Source organism: Halichoerus grypus, chromosome 9, assembly GCF_964656455.1.
Source record: "Halichoerus grypus chromosome 9, mHalGry1.hap1.1, whole genome shotgun sequence".
NCBI lineage: Eukaryota > Metazoa > Chordata > Mammalia > Carnivora > Phocidae > Halichoerus > Halichoerus grypus.
Window position 1 is genome coordinate 109,912,357 of NC_135720.1, and position 22,662 is coordinate 109,935,018.

The 22,662-nt window shown below is 36.7% G+C and overlaps 1 protein-coding gene and 1 long non-coding RNA gene across 2 annotated transcripts in view; one reads left to right on the forward strand and one right to left on the reverse strand.

The window, feature by feature from the left end:
• Positions 1 to 22,662, reverse strand: part of DNAH8 (dynein axonemal heavy chain 8) — a 431,463-nt gene that overhangs the window by 261,786 nt on the left and 147,015 nt on the right. Inside the window, exons 19-24 of the mRNA XM_078055380.1 lie at positions 20,204 to 20,284; positions 19,675 to 19,791; positions 18,739 to 18,858; positions 10,974 to 11,109; positions 9,424 to 9,539; positions 4,752 to 4,858 (exon numbers count right to left, since the gene is read on the reverse strand). Coding sequence (XP_077911506.1) covers positions 4,752 to 4,858; positions 9,424 to 9,539; positions 10,974 to 11,109; positions 18,739 to 18,858; positions 19,675 to 19,791; positions 20,204 to 20,284 — 677 coding nt within the window. The remainder of the gene's footprint in view (positions 1 to 4,751; positions 4,859 to 9,423; positions 9,540 to 10,973; positions 11,110 to 18,738; positions 18,859 to 19,674; positions 19,792 to 20,203; positions 20,285 to 22,662) is intronic.
• The window catches only part of LOC144379086 (uncharacterized), a 231,690-nt gene that overhangs the window by 114,550 nt on the left and 94,478 nt on the right, over positions 1 to 22,662 (forward strand). The window lies entirely within an intron of this gene.

A 22,662-nucleotide genomic window follows, 5' to 3' on the forward strand; every position in this document is an offset into this window, starting at 1 on the left:
ATCTATCTCTTTGTATTTTGCACCTGAAATTTTGGAGAATTCTTTAAGCTCTAGTTTGTCAAATAAGTTACTGAATGATCTAGTGTACTGTTCACTGCCTCTGTCGCTTCAGCTGTTTGTTTATGCTTTATAAAACTCTTTCTTGTTCTGGGATTCTGCCCTTTTAAATACAGTTTACACTTGTCTTATTGTTGCATCTTGGATTTCACAATGAGACTATGAATTAGAGGTTTTTTTCCCTGTATGTGCTTGCTTTGGGTTCAAAGAATTACTTGCAATAAAAATATGTTTATCTGGGAATCAAGGGCCTGCATCCTAAAGTTGAATCTTCACGTTGAACTGCAGAGGCTTTTGTTTCTTATGACTCCCCCTGCCCCCATCTGCTTGCATATAAATGGAGGTGTAGTTTTTCAGTCATTTTCCAGCACTTGAAACCTACACACACATGCACACACATGTCTCACTCAAAGAGGTCTTTTTTTTTTTTTTTTAAATTTTATTATGTTATGTTAGTCACCATACCAAAGAGGTCTTTTAAACTAGAATCCCAATAGCCATGAATAAGTCTTACAGTAAGAAAGAGGACAAAAGGAATTAATAATTGAAACAAAAACCCACTCCAGATAAAATCAATGTATAGACATATAACAAACTCTAAAATAAGTATATTGAGAATATTCAGAGATCAGTGAAGGCTATCTTCTCCCAAAATAATAAATTGCTAAATTAAAAAAAGCAGAAATGATATAGTATCTGGAGAATAAGGAAAAAAGTATTAACTGAAATATTTAAGATACAATAGATGAGATCATCTTTAGACTAGAAAGAGAAATACTTGCTCATAATGTAGCCCAGAAAGGCAAAAAGACAAAACATATGACAAAGTAGTTAGGAGATAGGGAGGACAGACCAAAAGCCCCAAGATTTGAGATAACTGCATGTCCAGTGTGCCCAGGTCAGTTCCAGGTTAAATCTGGATAGTGTCATTTCACTCAAAAGAGTGTCCTGGTTGGAACAATAAATCATGTGGTTAATCTTTTCAACATCCAACTACGAGGAGTTCCATCAGAAGAGAATGAAAGGAATGTCCCAGAAGCAACAGCTGAAGAGGAAATTGCTGAGGATTTTCCAGGATTAAGGAATGTCATATGCCCTTGCCCTTGAATAGAAAGTACACACTGAGAATAAAGCAGGATTAACTAAAGACAAATTCACATAGGAAAGAAAATTATAGGACATCAAGGATAAAAAATAATCTTCAGTTAGACTTACTGCAGACTTCTTATCGCAAAAATATAAGTCAGAAAAAAAATGAAATGCTTTCAAAATGCCGAGAGACAAACAAAAATTTTTTATCCAGCCAAACTGTCATGAGAGTATGAAAGCAAAAAAGACATTTTTCAGACTTAAAATGAAGAATAAGAGAGTTTACCCCTCATGTACCCTCACTAAGGAACCAATGGAATACAAGAAATACACAAGAATCTGGAGATTTTAATAAAATATGCCAATATTCATGTTCAAAAAAAGGTAAAACAAAAACATCAAGAAGTAATAATGAGGTAGATACAGTTTAGTGAGTACGCCAAGGCCCTTGTAGTTAGATATAAGACTAGAAAACTGAAAAACCGTAGACAGTATTTTTTTTTAAACTGGAGCAAGATATACATAGACTCAATTTAAGGGTAACTACTTAAATAACCAAAGTATAGGAAGGAAAATATTATCCATCCCAAAGATAACAGAGGTAACGAAATGAACCAAAGAAAACAGATACTAAGAAGCAGACACAAAATGAAATGTCATAAATTAAGTATAACTACATGAAAAAATCACAATAAATGTAAACAAATTATACTCTATTAAAAAGCAGAGATATTCAGATTGAATAAAAATAAACAGGTATATGATGCTTTTAAGAAATATAACAAAAAACTACACAGTAAGGTTTGAACAAAGCATTAAAAAGCAATACACCAAAAAAGCCGGTAAGGTAAAATTAATAACACACTAAAAAGAATTTGAGGAATTAGGATTAACATATTTAAAAGAATAAAATAAAAATTAAAAATACAGTGTTCTAAGCAGATTTAACTACTATGATTTTGCATGTACCTAATAGCATAGGCTTAAAACACATAAAACAAGAACTGACCAAAAGAGAAGGAATCACATTGGGAGATTATAACAGCATGATTAAATTAAAATTCAGCCATGAATAGCCAATGAATAAATCTAACAAAAATGTGCAAGACTTTTACACAGAGAATTATAAAACTTCATTGAGAAATAGTAAAGAAGACTTAAATAGAGAGGTAATTCATGATTCTGGATGGAAGACTCAATATTGTAAGAATGCTAATTTGCTCCAAATTGTTCTATAGATTCAGTGTAATTTAAATAATTCTCTCAGGGCGCCTGGGTGGCTCAATTGGTTAAGCATCTATTTTTGGTTCAGGTCATGATCTCAGGGTCCCAGGAGTAGAGCCCCACGTCAGGTTCCACCCCAGCAGAGAGTTCATTTCTCTGTCTCCCTCTGCCCCTCCCCCTGCTTGTGCTCTCTCACCCTCTTACTCTCTCTCTCTCTCAAATAAATAAAATCTTTAAATAAATAAATAAATAAATCTCTTAAAGAGGAAAGTAATTTTTCAACTTTTTAAAATATTAAATATTATGTTTGTATTATTATTTATTACATTTATTATATATAATATTATAATATTGATATATTTCCAAATCTCTTCACATTAGAAACATGAAATAATTTTTACTCACTATAATATTAGAAAGGCATCCTGATATTTTTGAAGGTAGATAATACCCATTTTAGCTGTGAATAGTTAAACATCTCATTTTATAGTCCTACTGACTTTCACTTACAGGTAGAAACACTTCTGGTTTTTTCCCCAGCTTTATTGAGATACAAATGGCATATAACATGTATAAGTTTAAGGTGTAAGACATGTTGAGTTGAGGGGTGCCAGGGTGGCTCAGTGGTTAAGCCTCTGCCTTCGGCTCAGGTCATGATCCTAGGGTCCTGGGATCGAGCCCCACATCGGGCTCACTGCTCGGCGGGAGTCTGCTTCTCCCTCTCCCATTCCCCCTACTTGTGTTCCTGCTCTTGCTATCTCTCTCTCTCTCTGTCAAATAAATAAATAAAATCTTTAAAAAAAAAAAAGACATGTTGAGCTGAAACACTTATACACTGCAAAATGATTACCACCAGTAGTGTTAGCTAACAACTCTATCACATCACATAATTATCATTTCTTTTTTGTGGTGAGAACATATAAGATCTACTCACTTAGCAGCTTGCAAGTATAATAACAGAATTATAAGCTGTAATCACCATGCTATAAAATAATTTCCAGAACTTATCCATCTTTAACTGGAAGTTTGTACCCTTTAACCAATACTTCTAGTTTTGGGGTTTTTATTTATTTTTATTTTTATTATGTTCAATTAGCCAACATATAGTAGTACATCATTAGTTTTTGATGTAGTGTTTAATTTGGTTAATTAACCATGTGGAAAAAATATATTGATCTCCTACCTCACATTAAACACAAAAATCAATACCATGTGGATTAAATCCCTAAATATAAAAAACAAAAGTATAAAATTTTAGAAGACTTTATGAGGTAAGGAATGATTTCTCCTAAAAGACATAAAGATCACAAGGAAAAGATCAATGAATTTGAATATTTTAAAGAAAAGAGTGAGAAATTTGAATACTTTAAACTCAGTAAAAGATACCATTAAAAGAATGAAAAGAGAGGCACAACAGGGAGAAGATATCTGCTATATTACCATCAACAAAGTAATATATTGAGAACATCCACAAATAAGTCCAATCCATCCAATAAAAAAAATGGGTAAAAAGAAAGAAATGAAGGAAAGAAAGAAGGGAAGAAAGAGAAGCCAAGCCAAGATAAGACAAGAGAAAGAAAAGAACACAAATTTCAAGGAAAAGAAGGCACAAATGGCTCATAAATATGAGCCATTTCAAAAATGGCTCATAATGAGTTCAACCTCATTAGTAACCAAGAAAATGACCATTTAAATCCCAGTGAGATGCAACTTCATACCCCCTTGCTGGCAAGAATTTTTTAATTGAACAATACCACCTGTGTGCAAGGATGAGAAGCCATGGGGACTCTCAAGCTGGGCATCATCACATGGTAAAGTGAGGTATGCACATACCCCAGGGCCCAACTATTCCATGCTTAACAAGTGTAGCAGGAGACAGATACAAAAATGTTCACAGAGGCTTTATTCAGGATAGCTCAAACTGGAAACACCCAAATGACCATCACCATGGTGAATAAACAGATTGTGTATAATAAATTATAACAACATAAATGAATCTCAAAAATATAATACTGAACACAGTTCAGATACAGGCAAAATTAAATGATACATTGATTAGGGATACAATGTGGTAAACTGTAAGGAAAACCAAGACAATAATAAACATGAAGTTTGGGATAGTGGTTTCCTTTGGGTGAGCAGAGAAAGGACTGGTAAGGCAACTGATAGTGTTCAATGTTCTTTGTCTTGGCCTGGGTGCCAGGAACATGGTTGTTCATTTGATCACTGTTCTTGAAGTATTACACATATATTTTCATACAGTCTTTTCATAAATGTGATATTTTAAATTTTATAATTTTTAAATTAATAAAAATAAGAGGTACTATTAGCATTATGTTAAGATAGTATTACCAGACTTACTTAGCATATTTTCAACTTGCCTTGAAACAAATATTCTTCTTTTCATTGTGTCCAAAGATAACCGTGTAGCTTTTTGAAGACTGTCTAGTAATTGATGAGAGAAAAAAGCATAGACCTCTTTACATTCCTGTAACAAGAAATCATATTGAGAGTTGGGTTCAAGATGGTGGCATAGCAAGATCCCCCACCCACCAATGTATCAGAGCACTCACAGCTGATGTCCTACAGCCAGACTGAGTGCCTGGCCTAGCCAACACTGTGCCACAGCCACAGCCCTGCCACAAACAAAGAGCACACAGAGCCCACCTAAGGGACACCCTTTGGGTGCCTGGCTCTGATGATATGGGAAGATTGAACTTCTGGGCATAAGGCCACTCCTTGAAGCCTGTGAGATGTAGCTGACTTACCTAATACATAGAAAAAAACACAAGAGAATTAGGCAAAATGAGGAGACAGAGGAATATATTTCAAACAAAAGAACAAGAAAAAACCTCAGGAAAACAACTAAATGAAACAGAGATAAGCAATCTACCTGATAAAGAGTACAAGTAATAGTCATAAAGATGCTCACTGAACTTGAGAGAAGGATGAACACAGTGGGGAGAACTTCAACAAAGAGAGAAAATATAGGAATGTACCAAAGAGGGGTGCCTGGGTGGCTCAGTCACTTAAGTGTCTGCCTTTGGCTCAGGTTATGATCCCAGGGTCTGGGGATCGAGCCCTGCATCAGGCTCCTTGCTCAGGGGGGAGCCAGCTTCTCCCTCTCCCTTTTCCTCCCTCTCTCTCTGCTTGTGCTCTCTCTGTCAAATAAATAAATAAAATCTGAAAGAAAGAAAGAAAGAGAAAGAAAGAAAGAAAGAAAGAAAGAAAGAAAGAAAGAAAAAGAAAAAACGGAAGAGAAGTTATAACTGAACTGAAAAATACACTAGAGGGGTTCAACAGCAGACTGGGTGAAGTAGAATAACAGATCAGTGAGCTGGAAGACAAAGCAGTGGAACTCACCCAGACAAAGCAGCAAAATGAAAACAGAATTAAAAAATGAAATCTTAAGGGGCGCCTGGGTGGCTCAGTTGGTTAAGCGACTGCCTTTAGCTCAGGTCATGATCCTGGAGTCCCGGGATCGAGTCCCACATCGGGCTCCCTACTCAACAGGGAGTCTGCTTCTCCCTCTGACTCTCCCCCCTCTCATGCTCTCTATCATTCTCTCTCTCTCAATAAATAAATAAAAATCTTTAAAAATAATAAAAAATGAAATATTAAGGGACCTTTGGGACAATATCAAGTGGAAAAGGTGCCTATAGGGAACTCAGAAGGAGAAGAGAGAAAAAGAGCCAGAAAAATGATTTAAAGAAATAAAGGCTAAAAACTTCCCTAGTCTGAAAAAGGAATCAGGCATCCATGTGCCCAAAGCACAGAGTTCTAACCAAGATGAATGCAAAGAGATCCACACCAAGACACATTGTAATTAAAATGAGAAAAGTTAAGGATAACTTAAGAGATAATCCTAAAAGCAGGAAGAGAAAAAACAACATTTTACATACAAGGGGAAACCCGATGAGGCAATCAACAGATTTTTCAGCAGAAACCTTAATAGGGAGAAGGAAGTAGTATGGCATATTCAAAGCGCTGAAAGAAAAAAAAAAAAAACAACTTCCAAACAAGAATTCTCTATGTGACAAGATTATCATTTAGAATTTAAGGAGAGAGGGGCACCTGGGTGGCTCAGATGGTTAAGCGTCTGCCTTCGGCTCAGGTCATGATCTCCAGGTCCTGGGATCGAGCCCCACATCAGGCTCCTGGTTCAGCAAGGAGTCTGCTTCGCCCTCTCCCTCTGTCTCTCCCCCTGCTTGTACTACCTCTCTCTCAAATGAATAAATAAAATATAAAAAAAAAATTTTTTAAAAATAGAATTTAAGGAGAGATTCATAGCTTTCCAGATAAGCAAAAGCTAAAGAAGTTCATCACCACTACACTGGCCCTAAAGAATTGTTAAAGGGATTTCTTTATGATAAAAAAAAAAAAATTGGCACTAATTAATAACAACAAAACATATGAAAATAAAAATCTCACTGGAAAAGGTAAATATATAACAAAGGTAGTAGACAAATGACTTATAAAGCAAGCATGAAGGTTAAAAGATAAAAGTAGTAAAATTAGCTAAAATTATAATAATCAGTTAAAGGAAGTATAAAATAAAAAGATGTCGAGTGTGTCACCAAAATTATAAATACTAGGGGTGGGGAAGAAAAAAACTAAAGTTTTGAAATGTGTTTAAATTGAGTTGCTGTCAATTTTAAAAAGACTGCTATTTAAATGGGATATTTTATGTGAACCTCAGAATAACCACAAAGCAAAAACTTATAGTTAATACACAGAAGAAAATGAGAAAGGAATCTAAAAGTAACAGTAAACCAAGTCATCAGACTATAAGAGAAGAGAAGAAAGGAACAGAGAGAAACTACAAAACTAGCCAGAAAACAATGAACAAAATGGCAATAAGTATATACTTATCAACAATTACTTGAAATGAAATGGACTAAATTCTCCAAACAAAAGACACAGAGTGGCTGAATGCATAAAGAAATAAGACACACACACAGACTGAAAGTGAAAGGCTGGAAAAAGATATTTCATGCAATGGAAATGAAAATAAAGCTGTAATATCTACTCAGATCAGACAAAACACACTTGAAAACAAAGACTGTAAAAAAAGACAAAGAATGGCATTACATAATGATAAAAGGAATCAATCCAGCAAGAAGATTTATGAATTTATGAATGTAGATGCAACCAACAGGAGCATCAAAATATATAAAGCAAATATTAACAGATCTAAAGGGAAAAGTTGAAAGCATCCCTAAATGACACACTAGCAGCCACGTGCCCCAATGTTAGGGACCATTCAAGACCTCTCCACAGAAAACTTCAGGGCTCGAGGAGCTTAGTGCAAGTGAGGAACTTAGTGCAAGTGGCAGGGCAAGGACCTGCCTCTCTAAAGGTGGCAGCAAGGGCACCCAGGTGGCTCAGTCGGTTAAGCATCTGTCTTCGGTTCAGGTCATGATCCTGGAGTTACAGGATCAAGCCCCACATCAGGCTCCCTGCTCAGCAGGGAGTCTGCTTCTCCCTCTGCCCTTCACTCTGCTTGTTCTCTCTCACTCTCGCTCTCTCTCTCAAATAAATAAATAAAATGTTTTAAAATTTTTTTAATGTACAATACCAAAATATATGGGATGAAATTTCCACCACCCTGGGACCACGGTTTGCGCCTCTCTCTAAGCCCTTCTTTCCCTCCAGAGGTGTTGCCAAGTTTATTGGTCAGAGCACAGGACAAATATTGAGCCTGGGCAGGGATCTGGGTACCATGTCTTGCTTGCACAGTGAGTCACACCTCCAGGACTAGGCTCTGGCCATAGCATTCCTCTCTGCTTCTATGCCCTGCTCCTCTGAGACAGGGTGGACCAGCCTGTTTGAGTTGGGTCAGAAGGCAGGGCTATCAGGCATGAGCAAAGAGGAATATGATCAGCGTTGGTGAATTACCAGGCTAAAACACAGGCATGACATAGTCAGATTTTTATGTTAAAGAGACCATTCTGGCAGCAATGTGGAGGATGATGGATTTGAGAGGCAGAGGCTATCTAGGAGATGACTGCACTCATGCAGCTCCAAGTGATTCCCCAATTCAAGAGACTCTGCTGATAATCAGACTTGCTCTAAGGACCCCAGCCAGTGTCAAAGGGAATGCAATTGGAAGAGAAGGACAGCTGACAGGGGCATACACCTCCCCTCTCCAGCTGACTCCTGCTGATTGATAATGGCCGCCTGGAGCATGGTACTGAGAAGAAATCTACAGCTAAAATCTCGTCTCAGCAGGGAAGTGCTTCTCTACCCATTGATGATATCCTCCTTGAGCAAGAAGGTAAAAGTAGATCAAATGTGTGCTGATTATTTCCAAAACTGTCTTACAGTGTGTGTTAGAGATGTAAAAGTGTGTAAAATAGAGGAAGAAGAAAAAGAAAATGAGGGATTGAAAGAAAACTGGCAGAAGGAGGAAGCAGGGATTAGCACAAATGTGGGAGTGACATTCAGAATTGATGCATGACCAGAAGGGTGAGGCCTAAAAAGGAACAAGAAACCCCATGCATCCTTGTCAACCTTCATTCTCAACACATCTCAACACAACATGAAAATCTGCCCACACAGAGTTTCTCCTGGAAGGGAGTCCACAGGTTATCCTAGTGGTGCTAGTAAGAAATGCAGATTCTTGGGCCCAAGGAAATAAAAACTTGGCCTTGCAGGATAGTTAACTCGATTAATCAACACAGTAACTGAAAACAGAGTTCTCCACTCTTGAGTCAAATGGCTTGGCACTACAGTCCCAGAAGTATGACATTTACTGTATTAAGAAAACATGGTCAATCACAATACAGGGAGATAATTATATAAACTGTATTGACAGAATCACAGTAAAAGTTGATGGTATTGGGGAAAACTAGAAGGATTGCTATATCTTGCCAGATCCTACAGTGTAGAATTGAAAATTATATTTGCTAGATTTTGTTATAAATCCAGGTTGGTTATAAGTCCATACAGGTTGGTTGAAGAACTGCCTAGAAGAAGCACCATCTGGGGTCATCTACAATCCAATGGGTCATAATTTGGCTAAATTCCATGAGATCATTTCATAATACTTACCTTCTTAAATTCATCTTCTTTATCATTAACATTAGCCTCAGGAATGATATTAGCCTCATAATCAGTGCTTTCACCCTCCTCTGTTTCACTTCCAAAAACAACATGTTTCCTCTGTTCTATAGATAAAAGACAAAAAATACATATAACATTTAATGTTGAGCATTTGGTTTATTCCATGTGGCCAAATCTTCTCAGGAAACCCCTTCTTTAAAAGTTCTTAATCTAAAAATTTAAGACTTGTTTCAGTAGGGATCATCTTTGAATTCAATTTAAATCACCCATCTCAATAGAATCATAATTCTACTAAGAAATACACTCTTTAAAAATACTCCTTCTTCCTATATAGAATTAATAAACATTTTAAGTAGGCTTTACATATTATCTTTCTAAAATATGTGTTTATCTTTTGAGTATTCTAACTTAATGAGCTGATATTTGGGGGTTTTGACACTTCTGAAGAAAGCGAATTAAACTATATAGAAAAACTCTAAGAGAAAAATACAGGCTGTGGATACTTAATTTTTTATTTAAATTCAATTAATTAACATATAGTGTATTATTAGTTTCAGAGGCAGAGTTCAGTGATTCATCAGTCTTATATAATACCCAGTGCTCATTACATCACATGCCCTCCTTAATGCTCATCACCCAGTTACCCCATCCGCAACCCTTGGTTTGTTTCCTATGATTAAGAGTCTCTTGGGCACCTGGGTGGCTCAGTCGTTAGGAGTCTGCCTTCAGCTCGGGTCACGATTCCAGGGTTCTGGGATCGAGCCCACATCGGGCTTCCTGCTCAGCGGGAGGCCTGCTTCTCCCTCTCCCACTCTCTCTGCTTGTGTTCCCTCTCTAGCTGTCTCTCTCTCTGTCGAATAAATAAATAATATCTAAAAAAAAAAAAAAAAAAAAAGTCTCTTGTGGTTTGTCTCCCTCTCTGATTTTGTCTTGTTTTATTTTTCCCTCCCTTCCCCTATGATACTCTCTTTTGTTTCTTAAATTCCACATATGAGTGAGATCACATGGTAATTGTCTTTCTCTGATTGACTTATTTCGCTTAGCATAATACCCTCTAGTTCCAAGGCTGTGGATACTTATTTAAGCTCATAGTTTCTTAGCCTTAGCACTACTGCTATTCTTGGTTATTGAAGGCTGTCCTTTTGTAGAATGTTCAACAGCATCCCTGAGTTCTACCCACTAGATGCCAGCAGCATCCCCCATGCTGCATGACGACCAAAAATGTCTCCAGACATTTTAGCATGCTGTGCTAAAAGAAAAAAGAGAGAGAGAGAGAAAGATCAACACAGCAGGCCTGACACTTGCTTGCAACATTGGTCCTTGGTTGGCATCTGATTCCCACCATTCTCTAGCTGATAAAAAGGTTCCCTGTGCCTAAGTAGTTTGCACAAATGATGTAGTGTATGCTGAACACACGCTTCCCTTCAGAGAGTCTGGAATTTGGGTACCTGCTAAGCAGAAGGCACCCACTTGAGAACATATCTATCACTCTTGTGATTATAATACTATAACTCAAGCATTATAACTAGCAAAATTACCTGGTAATGGTTTTGCTGTTTTCCCACTGTACTTAACTTCATAAATATTTTCAAATATTGATATAAGTTCTTTGACAGCTTCTTCCACATGCTTACTTTTGTGGTTTAGAACATCAGCCCATTCTTTTGTGTATGTCTATTAAATAAGGCAATGACTATTAATTTACAGGTGCTTAAAAATGCTGTAAAAATTATTAATATAACTTTAATTTCTAAAAGGATAATTAACACCACTTGAAAATGACTAGAGAGTTGCCAATAGCATAATGTTTTAGATCCAAAACTGTCAAAGCTAAAGGCATAGCTGCTAAGGCCCAAGCAAAGAAAAGGAGGAGAGAGAAAGAAAAACTCATAGTCTTTGACTTTTATCTGATTCGATCACCCACAGACATCTACATTCACATTTATATGGTGACTGGCAGCTGGCTGGCTCAGTTGGTAGAACATATGACTCTTAACCTTGGGATCATGAGTTCAAGTTCCATGTTGGGTATATAGTTTACTTAAAAAAAAAAAGAAAAGAAAGAAAGAAATTTAAAAAAAAAAAGAAGGCTGAAGAACAAGAGAGATAAGGATGTCAAAAGTTGGAAATGAGAAGTAGTTTCAAAAAAGGACAATCCAAAGAGTTGCTTTGAGATTCAAACGAAATAAGGTTTTAAAGTGAGCATGGTGCTCACTTATGCCAGGCATCAATTTAAGAGCTTTACATGTAATAACTCATTTAACTAAATGACGAGCACTTGGGATAGGTAATATTATTGTCCCCATTTCACAAATGAGAAAACTGAGGCTCAGAAAGAATCAGCAACTTGTCCAAGGTCACATAGCAGCTGGGGAACATAGGAGTTTGAAACCAGTGCTGTCTGATTTTAAAACCTGTGCTCTTTCTGAACTTTTCTAATAGGCTTTGGGAAGAAATTAAGAACTAATTAAATTCAGAAAAGAAAACTGGCCTATAAAGTTGAACAGGTCTTTTGACATATCTATAATGTCCATACATTTTAGGGAAGAGAAAAATAAATGGAAGCAGCCAACATGGGCCTTCAAACCCACTTCTGCAAAGGGACTTGAGCCTGTCTATGCAAACCTCTGTCCAGATAAGACTCAGAAAGTCCCATATTTCTCAGGTACTGCCCTCACGTGTTCCTTTCTTGGCTACTGGATTGACAGAGCTACTTCTAAGTCTCTCGCTCTCATTTATCCCACTTCGTGTGTATCTGAACCCATCCTCATCTTTTCTTAGTCTCAGAAGAAATGGTGTTCCTCCTCCAACCTGAAGATATTCTCTGATCCCCTCTCCACTCTACCAACTCTTCCCACCTGGTTCCATCACTCATTCATTCCATCCTTTCTGGTTTATTCAACACAGTGGTTAACATTGGAATGACAGTGGTGAGAGCCACTTCAGATGAGCATGGAAAATAAACAACTCTAAAGAGGCAGAAAACAGATTAGTGGTTGCCCAGGGCTGGAAGAGTTGAGATGAAAAATGTTCTAAAATTGTGATGATGGTTGCCCAACTCTGTGAATAAACTAAAACCACTGGATCGTACACTTTAAATGGGTACACTGTATGTGGTGTGAATCATATCTCCATAAAGTTATTAAAAATAATAATTCATGCCAGAAAAAATTTGAGCCAGGAATTGGGGAAAACAAATGGAGATGGGAAATGAAGGATGGGAAAATGAAGGCAGCACGCATGGGAAGTTTGATTGTGAATGAGAAGTGAAGGGAGGTGTAGGAAAGTTTTTGTTTGTTGGCAAGGAAAAGATAATAGAGCGTATTAGATTGCTAGTAGGAGGGGTCTGGTGGAGGGGAAAAATGAAGATTGAGAAGAGAGGGAAGAAGACTGGGGGAGGAAAGTTGTCAAGAAGGCAAGAAGGCGTGAGATTTGGGGCCCATTTGGAGGACCTTTCTTCATGGACCATTCTTAGAACTCAGTGAAGAACAGACTGAACTGAAGGGCAGGCCAGGGACAGACTGGAAAACCGTCAAATTGATTTTTTTTTAATGAGATATAATTCACAATATAATATCACAAAAGTTACCCTTGTAGAGTACACAATTCATTGGTTTTTAGTATATTCACAGAGTAGTGCAACCATCGCTGCTATCTATTTCCAGAACATTATCATCTCCCCCAAAAAGAATCCCCAAACCCATTAGCAGTCCCTCTTCATTCACCCACCCTCACAGACCTGGCAGCCACTAATCTACTTTCTGTCTCTATGGAGCCAAGTTGATTCTGTTGAAATAACTTTTAATACCCTTTAGTGTATTTACCAGTTTTCCTATCATAGCTTGGATCACATTTCCCTGATTTTCTATTCCATTTGTATACCTATCAGGATACAGATATGTCAGTCAGGGTTCAGTCAGGAAAACAGATGCCACACCAGCTATTTTACCTGACAGAATGAGAGAATGTAATATAGAGAAGTGATTAAACAACTGTCAAAGGACCCAAAAAGGTAAAAGGGGACACAAAAGTCACATGGAGAGTTACTGCAGGAAGCAGCTCCCGAATCTGGGGTGTGGGAGAGCAAAGGCAAGAGGCTGGAGTTTTTAGAACCTGGAGCTGGGAAGTGAGGGAGCTGCTCAGCTGGTACTATTGCCTCAGAGAAGGACCTCGTGGTGTTGGTACATCTGAGAAGCACAAAAAGCTGGTTCTGGAAAGGCTGGAAAATGCTAGGACGAAGGATTAACTGCCACTGCCAGTCAAGAGAGGTTGTCTGACTGTATTGGGAACAGGAAGAAAAACAGGAAAGAGCAAGTCTCTTCTCTCTCCTCCACCCTCCTTCTAGCACAACTATTGGCAAAGCCTAAAAGGGAGCCAGCTGGCCAAAGATAAATATACTTTGCAGAGTCCCAACCTCAGCATCATAGAGCAAAAGATCGAATGTGAAGCCGGTGGATGACAGCTTTTTAATAATGAACATAATTTCTCCTAAAACCAGTTAGATGCTCCAAGTCAAGAACCAGTTCCCTGACTGCAAATATCCCTGGTTCCCAAATATGGTTTGAAACCACTGGTTGGCCCACACTAACGTCCCACCAAAATTAGCATTATGTATGGTGTGTTTCCAAAATGTATTTCTGTCCAGAATATTACCAGACTTGCCCTGTCATTATAAATCTTACTCTGCCTTCCTTATAATGGCCCACCTTATTAATAAGTGGGTAATAAGCAGCCCAAATATTACTAGACCTTGGATCCCTCTGATGCAAGTAACTGGGGCATATTCATTGGCAAAGCACTCTTCAAAATTCCACCTCCTGTATCTTATCACTTATCTAATAGTAATAGCATCTTCTGTTGTGATATCAATGCAATCACTACATTCAAACTTGGTCACACTTAATCTATTCCAATTTCCCCGATTTGTGTGATCTGTTTCTCTTTCTATGCATATAAAATTTCTTTGTGTGTTCAAAATAAATTCTATCTGGTAGTGTGAATTTTCCCCCCACTAAGCAGTTGATAGTGTTACAACAGTTATAGGTACATACCAATAGAAAATGATTATCATTGTAAATGGGACAAAAAGAAGGATACCAATATAGGTATTCCCTGCTCCTTTGTATTCTGTTTGTTTATAAGTAAGACCTGGCATGAAGTGCATATAGTCAGATTCCAGAATAAGTGAGAAGAAAATGACAGGCAGGAAATTACCCCTAGCCCCCCAGGGCAGGAAGCAGGAGACTTCTTCTTTGGAAAATTCAGTTGCTCAGAAAAGACCATTTCAGCATCTGAAGGGCCGTCCCTCCTAAAATAATATGGAATCCAGAAAATAGAGCAAACAGGGAGAGTCCCAGGTTAATAATTTTGCAGCCTACCTAGAGACTAATCAACCCAGGTTAAAAACAGGTATTCAGAGGGCTCTGAGAGGAAGTCACTTGGGGGGAGAAAATGGAACTCTGATATAATAGTGTATCTGAAAGAACGTGTGAAAACAAAGGCAATTAGAAACCCCAAGAAAAACAAAAAAGTTGTATAAGAAAAAATACATTACATGTACCATACATGGTTCTGCATTGGCTAGTATATATATAGGCATAATTAAGTGTTGCTATTTACCATTACTGTTTAACTAAAAATTATTATTTTTTTTTTAAATTTATTTATTTGAGAGAGAGAATGAGATAGAGAGAGCATGAGAGGGGGGAGGGTCAGAGGGAGAAGCAGACTCCCTGCTGAGCAGGGAGCCCGATGCGGGACTCGATCCCGGGACGCCAGGATCATGACCTGTGCCGAAGGCAGTTGCTTAACCAACTGAGCCACCCAGGCGCCCTAACTAAAAATTATTTTATAACTATATTGAGAAGACAAGGGAGGAGTGATAGAGGATAGGGTCAAAGAGCTGAATGCTCACTTATTAAAGCAGGAAGAAAATAATGTGCAAATTTGTCAATTCAAGAAATAGTACTCTAAGTATACTACTTGGAGATGCAGAAATAATACTATAAGGAATAGCTAAAAGTTTAAAATGAGTGCCTTTCCTAGGACCCGGATTGTGATTTCCATATACTATTTTCCACTGGTAACATGGAAAGGAATGAGGGCTGACTGGAGAAATGGATGATCCCAGATCTGGAACAGGAAATGTACAAGATGAGCCTATAATACCCTATAGTTCCAGAAAGCAAGGAAGCTTTCAAAGACTACTAGAGTCATATAAAAAATATAGAAGCTAACCTGAAGGATTCCACTGAACAAAGATGGAAACATTTTAACACCAAAAAGACATTTTCCAAAAAGACATACAAATGGCCAAGAGACGCATGAAAAGATGTTCAATGTCACTGATCAGGGAAGTACAAGTCAAAACTATAAGCTATCACCTCACACCTGTCAGAATGGCTAAAATCAAAAACACAAACAAGTGTTGACGAGGATGTGGAGGAAAAGGGACGCTTTTGTACTATTGGTGGGGATGCAAACTGGCAAAGCTGCGGTGGAAAACAGTATGGAGGTTCCTCAAAAAGTTAAAAATAGAACTATTCTATGATCCAGTAATCACACTACTGGGTATTTACACAAAAAATACAAACACACTAATTCAAAGGGATACATGCACCCCTATGTTTATTGCAGCATTATTTATAATAGCCAAATTATGGAAGCAACCCAAGTGTCCATCAATAGATGAATGGATAAAGAAGATGTGATATATAAACAATGGAATAGTACCCCACCATAAAAAAGAATGAGATCTTTCTATTTATAACAACATGGATAGAAACAAAACAATCAAATGAACAAACAGACAAAAAAAAAAAAAAACAGAAACAGACTGATAAATACAGAAAATAAACTGATGGTTGCCAGAGGGGATGGGGGTGAAGAGATGGATAAAATAGGTGATGAGAATTAAGAGGTACAAACTTCTAGTTATAAATCCATCACAGAGATGTAAAATACAAGATAGGGTATTCAATAGTCAACAATATTGTAATAATGTATGGTGACAGGTGGAGACTATGTTTATTGTGGTGAGCACTGAGTAATGTATAGAATTGTCAATCACCGTGTTGTACATCTAAAACTAATTTAACATTGTATGTCAAGTATACTTCAATAATTAAAAAAGAGAGATATGCACCTAATCATATTTTCTTCCTGAGAAACAGTGTGTTGTGCCAGCACCATTTAATTAATCCATCGTTTTTCCCACTGAACTAAAATACTACCTTTGATGTGTATTAATCTTTCATTGTGATCTTTTTCTCCTAGATTCTTTATTTTGTTCCTCTAAATTATATTTTTTTCTGTTAATGCCATATTGATTTGATTTACAATGGCTTTAAGTATTTTCACTTTTTATTACCTATTCTTTATTATTCATCATTTTAAAATAATATAATTTAATCCAATTTATGAAAAGAAAGGTATAGGAATTCTAATTGGAAATGCATTAAATTTATACAGTAATTTTCAAAAAAAAAAAAAAGACAGATTTTTCACAGTAGGTTAAAAACAAAATCCAGCTAAATGTTCTTTAGAAGAGAAAACCTAAAATAGGAAACCCAGAATGGTAAAGATATATCTGGAACATAATAACCAAAAAAGTTTGGTGGAGCTATAATAATGTCAAATAAAATAGTCTTCAAAGGTTAAAAGCTTAACAATGATAGAAGGAACAAATGGCCAGGAAGACACAATCATTTTAAACTTGCATGCTCCAAGAACAGGATGCAAAAATGGGTCATTTAGTGTTATCTCTGTTACAGCCAATGTCCCAATGCTGAGAACAAATAACTTTAAGATCCTACACATTATGAAGAAGGCAGTTCTTTTTTTTTTTTTATTAACATATAATGTATTATTTGTTTCAGGAGTACAGGTCTGTGATTCATCAGTCTTACACAATTCACAGCACTCACCATTGCACATACCCTCCCCAATGTCTATCACCCAACCACCCCATCCCTCCCAGCCCCCTCCACTCCAACAACCCTCAGTTTGTTTCCTGAGATTAAGAGTCTCATGGTTTGTCTCCCTCTCTGGTTTTATCTTGTTTCATTTTTCCCTCCCTTCCCCTATGCTCCTCTAAATTCCTCATATCAGTGAGATCATCTGATAATTGTCTGAAGAAGGCAATTCTTAAATGGTAGCAGGCGAGGCAACCATCAGCCCTTTGCCCATCTTGAGATAGAAAGGAAGCTTGATCATTGGTAGAGATCAGGTAGAAATAAGTGTAGCATACTTCAAAGGAACTACTCAGAGACCCTGACCCATGTCCTCTAGAATTTGGGGATGGAGGGGCTGACCCATGCCTAAGTGGTCCTAAGGCAAGAGACCAGCTGGCTACCCAAACCCCTAAAGGCAAGAAGAGGCTGCATTTCCATAGAAAGAGAGGCAAAAGCACTTGTATCCCATGGGCTGGATTGGAACAGAGCCACCTTTGGTTAACACAAGCCAGGTGACCCAAACCAGCAGGGTGAGTGTAGTTGAAGCACATGGCAGGCAAGAAAGAAAAAAGAATCTGGTTCAAGATATAAAGTGAGTGTTTCTGAGAGAGACTGCTATGTGCCAGGCCTCAAAAATGATTAGACAGTGTTCCTGTCTTTGTGATTTTGAGCCAATGGAGGATAAATAGGTACTCAAAGAATTTCAGTATATTGTGATGCTGAGGAGGTTAGGTTTTGTCCTGTAGAGACTGGATGCTACTGCTATTGAAGGATTTAAGATCATGAGTGGCAGTGTGGAGAATGGATATGACAGGGCCAAATATGGAGGCAGAGAGACCAGTTAGATCATAACATCAATTGCTAAACTCAGAATGAGCCTTAAGGGCCTGACATAGGAAGGGAGTAGTAAGTATGGAAAAGAAGAGGCAATTCAAGCAAACTTGGAGTAAAAGGCAAAAACCTCACTAAGCCTTAAGACTGACTGGATTTAGAAAATGGGAGTGAGGAAAGGATTCCAGATGACTCCCAGATTTCTGTAAGTGGCTTAAGGGAAAGTTTGTGGTAGTTAAAACCAAGAGTTACTCGATGTTGTCCACCGAAGAAAGAACAGTGAGCCACTGCTGAAAACCCAGGAGACTCCAGCCTGAGGTTGAGGATATTAGTAAGATCCTGTTTAGGGTGTGGCCATAGGCTTGAGCTGTTGAAGCCATGCTGAGTCTTTGGATCTGAGGCTTTCAAAAAAAACTAGGATCTCTATATGCTACTGACAGAGATTTCCACTGTTAGATTGTAAATTCACATTTTAGGTTTATGAGCCAGGATTTCTACGATTAAATACATAAATGCATACCTCATTAAGCGTCAACATATCTTCTACTTTGGTAGCACCACCTTCGGGCAGGGAAATCAACACAGTTTTGGCTATCTCCTTTAGAACCGTATCAATATGCATTTCACACAAGTCACTGATCTACCAACAAGAAAAAAAAAATGTAGAGGAAAACACTTCTTTCATCCAAATGTACTTGAGTTATAAACTAATTTAGAGGGCTATATCTAGAAACTTGGGTCCTGAGCCAAGCACAATTTGGTGGAAATTTTAGGAGTACATCTGCAAAGAAGGCTTAATGTGGAACTAAAGTTTTATAGAGCAAGCATCATGTGCCATAATCTCATGTGTTATCTCTTTTAATCCTTACTCTAGTCCTTGACTCACTTACTATCCAAGTTATACAGCTAAAGAAACAAAGACTCAGATAAGTAAAGTAACCTAGGAAAGAACGCATAGATAGCAAAAGGCAGATCATTGTAACTAGGTTTAGCTGACTCCCAAGCCTCCAAGTTTTGTCTATTGTAACATGCTGCCATCACAGGCCAGCATATCTAAAAAGGCATGCATGATCCATATAGCAAAGATATCAGAAATCAATAGACAATCTCCAATTAGATGAATGGCTCATCTAACTAATAGTAGATGTATTAACATTTAAGCACTCCATTCTGTCATCTTCTACTGTCTACCATTATCCCATTTTCTAAACTGCCTGGTGGAGTTGAACTACCATTTTAACATATTGAAGGCAAGTAATTCAGAGACAAAAACAAGGCAACCCTAAATGAAAAGGCCCCAAAGTAGCTAGAGAAACATAAAGCATTATTTTTTTAACTTAATAGGAGTCCTTTTAGTTAAAAGTCACACCCTTTAAATAGCTTTCATAGATAAGCAAACTATTCCTTATAGCCTACGTATGAATGTATGTAGTTTTTAAAAATGTATCTATCATACCTTCTTTAAAAGTTGACTGAACATATCCAAAACTAAGTCAACTTCTTGAAAGAAGCTTTCCAGTGTTAAAGATGACCATGTTAATATTGTGAGCCCTTGTCTCAACACAGATTCCACCTAGAAAAAGAAAAAAAAAAGCAGCTTCCATGATTAACAGGAACACCTACACTTATTAAAAAAAAAAAAAAGGCTTTCTTTTATTACCTGGAAATATTATAGGTTATATTTCCTTAATTATATTTCCCTCCATTATACCTGGTAAAGGTGACTTTGTTTTTTAATCATCTTTGGCTGTCCATGAAGAATCATGGATTCTTAGAAAGTGCCCATTATTGAGATTTAGTTGTTTTTCAAAGGCAACAAAACTTGTTGACAAGGAATCATTCTATAGGAAAAATAGGGCTATAATGTTGAACTAGAAAGACAGAGGATCTAGGCAAGAATAGATGTTCTAAAATCCATAATCTGTAGAATGGGAATCTAATTTTAAACAACAGGGAAATCAATATAAATCTTCAGCATTACCAACCTTTTTCATTTTAGGGGTCATCAGATTGACAAACACCGAAGGCACTTCTTGACATAAGTCATCGTAATACTGCAGAAGACCCTGTTGAAAGTCAAAATGGTATGTGTGACTTTAATTTATTTTAAAGCAGGTCATATTTTGATTCATACCAGGAAGGTTTCATTATACCTGTTTCCTCATAATCCTGCCAAGATTAAGGCTGCTCACCTAAATTTAAATTAATTTACCATACTTTTTCCTCACCTGTAAATGTACTTTAAACAGCAAGTCAGTGAAGATTTCTAGAGTTGCATGTTTCATATTATTTAATTATCTTTCTATATTTACATTATTTCAAATAGCTTGGATAATTATCTTTTCACAATACCTGTCATTATACATTTTTCCCCTTTCTGTTCCTTGTCTTCTGACACATTAAAGCATACTTGTTACTGATGCCACACTTCTTTTCTTGAATCAAAATAAATGTATGCACAGTCAGAGTTAATAGGCTTATCTATTTTCTTTTAGATATTTTTTAGAGATAAACCATAATGATCAACTTTTGATCATTTTGTAATTTATTTCATGGTGTGATGGGAAATGTGGATTCAACTTAATTCTTCCCCAAATAAACAATATTAAACTATTTCAATGTTTACTTAATAGTTTTGAACTTACTAATTCCTTTCCTCCTTTTCAGTTCCCAATCTCCTATTTGCACATCAGTATTTTAATACTATAAAGAAGAAACAAGGGAATATAACACTGTATGTTAACTATACTGGAATATAAAATTAAAATAAAATAAAATAAAATAAAATAAAAAAGAATAAACAAGGGAACAGAATAGATGGCCCAGAAATAGGAGCCAAAACTATACAATAGTAAAAGGGCAGTCTCTTTAATAAATAGTGTTGGGAAAACTGGACAGTCACATGCAAAAGAATGAAACTGGACACCTATCTTATAACACACACACAAATCAACTCAAAATGGATTAAAGACTTAAATTTAAGACCTGAAACTGTAAAACTCCAAAAAGAAAACATGGGGGTAAGCTCCTTGACATCGGTCCTGGCAGTGATTTTTGGATTTAATACCAAAAGCACAAGCAACAAAAGCAAAAATAAACAAGTGGACTATATAAACTAAAAGCTTCTGCACAGCAAAGGAAACCATCAACAAAATGAAAAGGCAGCCTATGGAATGGGAGAAAATATTTACAAATCACGTATCTGATAAAGGGTTAATAGCCAAAATATATAAGGAACTCATTCACACAACTCAATAGCAAAAAACTCAATAGCAAAAAACAATCCAGCTAAAACATGTGCTAAGGAACTGAATGGACATTTTTCCAAAGAAGACACACAAATGGCCAAAAGGTCCATGGAAAAGGTAGTCAATATCTCTAACCATCTGGGAAATGCAAATCAAAACCACAATGAGATGGTACCTCACATCTGTTAGAAGGGCTATTCTCAAAAAGACAAGAGATAACAAGTGTTGGCCAGCACATGGAGAAAAGGGAACCCTTGTGCACTGTTGGTGTGAATGTAAATTGGTGCCGCCACCATGGAAAACAGTATGGAGGTTCCTCAAAAAGTTAAAAATAAAAATACCATATGATGTAGCAATCCCACTTCTGAATGTAGATCTAGAGGAAATGAAATCAGGATCTTGAAGAGATATCTACACTCCCATGTTCATTGCAGCATTATTTACAATAGCCAAGATACGGAAACATGCATCAATAGATGAATGGAAAAAGAAAATATGGTATATATATGCAATGGAGTATTATTCAGACATGAGAAAGAAAGACATCCTGCCATTTGCAACAACATGGATGGACCTTGAAAGCCTTATGCTAAATGAAATAAGGCAGACAGAGAAAAACAAACACTATATGATCTCACTTATATGTGGAATCTTAAAAAGCTGAACTTGTAAAAACAGTAGAAAAGTGGTTGCCAGGTGTTGGAGGTGGGGAGGGAATAGGAAGAGGTCAGTAAAAAGGTACAATCTTTCAGGTAAAAGATGAATAAGGACTGAAGATCCAATGTATAACATGGTGTCTGTAACTGATAACACTATATCATATAATCGAATTTTGCTAAGAGAATAGGACTTAAACATTCTCACCAAAAAGAAACAAATATATATGTGTATATATAAACAGATATATATTGTTTCTTTCTGGTTTAATATATACATATATATGTTATATATATATATGAGGTGATGAATGAACTACATGACAGGAATCCTTTCATAATGTATATTTATATCAAATCATCATGATGTACACTTTAAATATCTTACAATTTTATTTGTCAACCGCACCTCAATAAAGCTGAAGAAAAATGAAAATAATCAATACCACATCAGCACAACTGCAGTGATTTAATTTTCTTTTTTTTAAGAAAAAAAAAAACCTCCTTCAAAAATAATTTTAAAATATAATCTATCTTGGA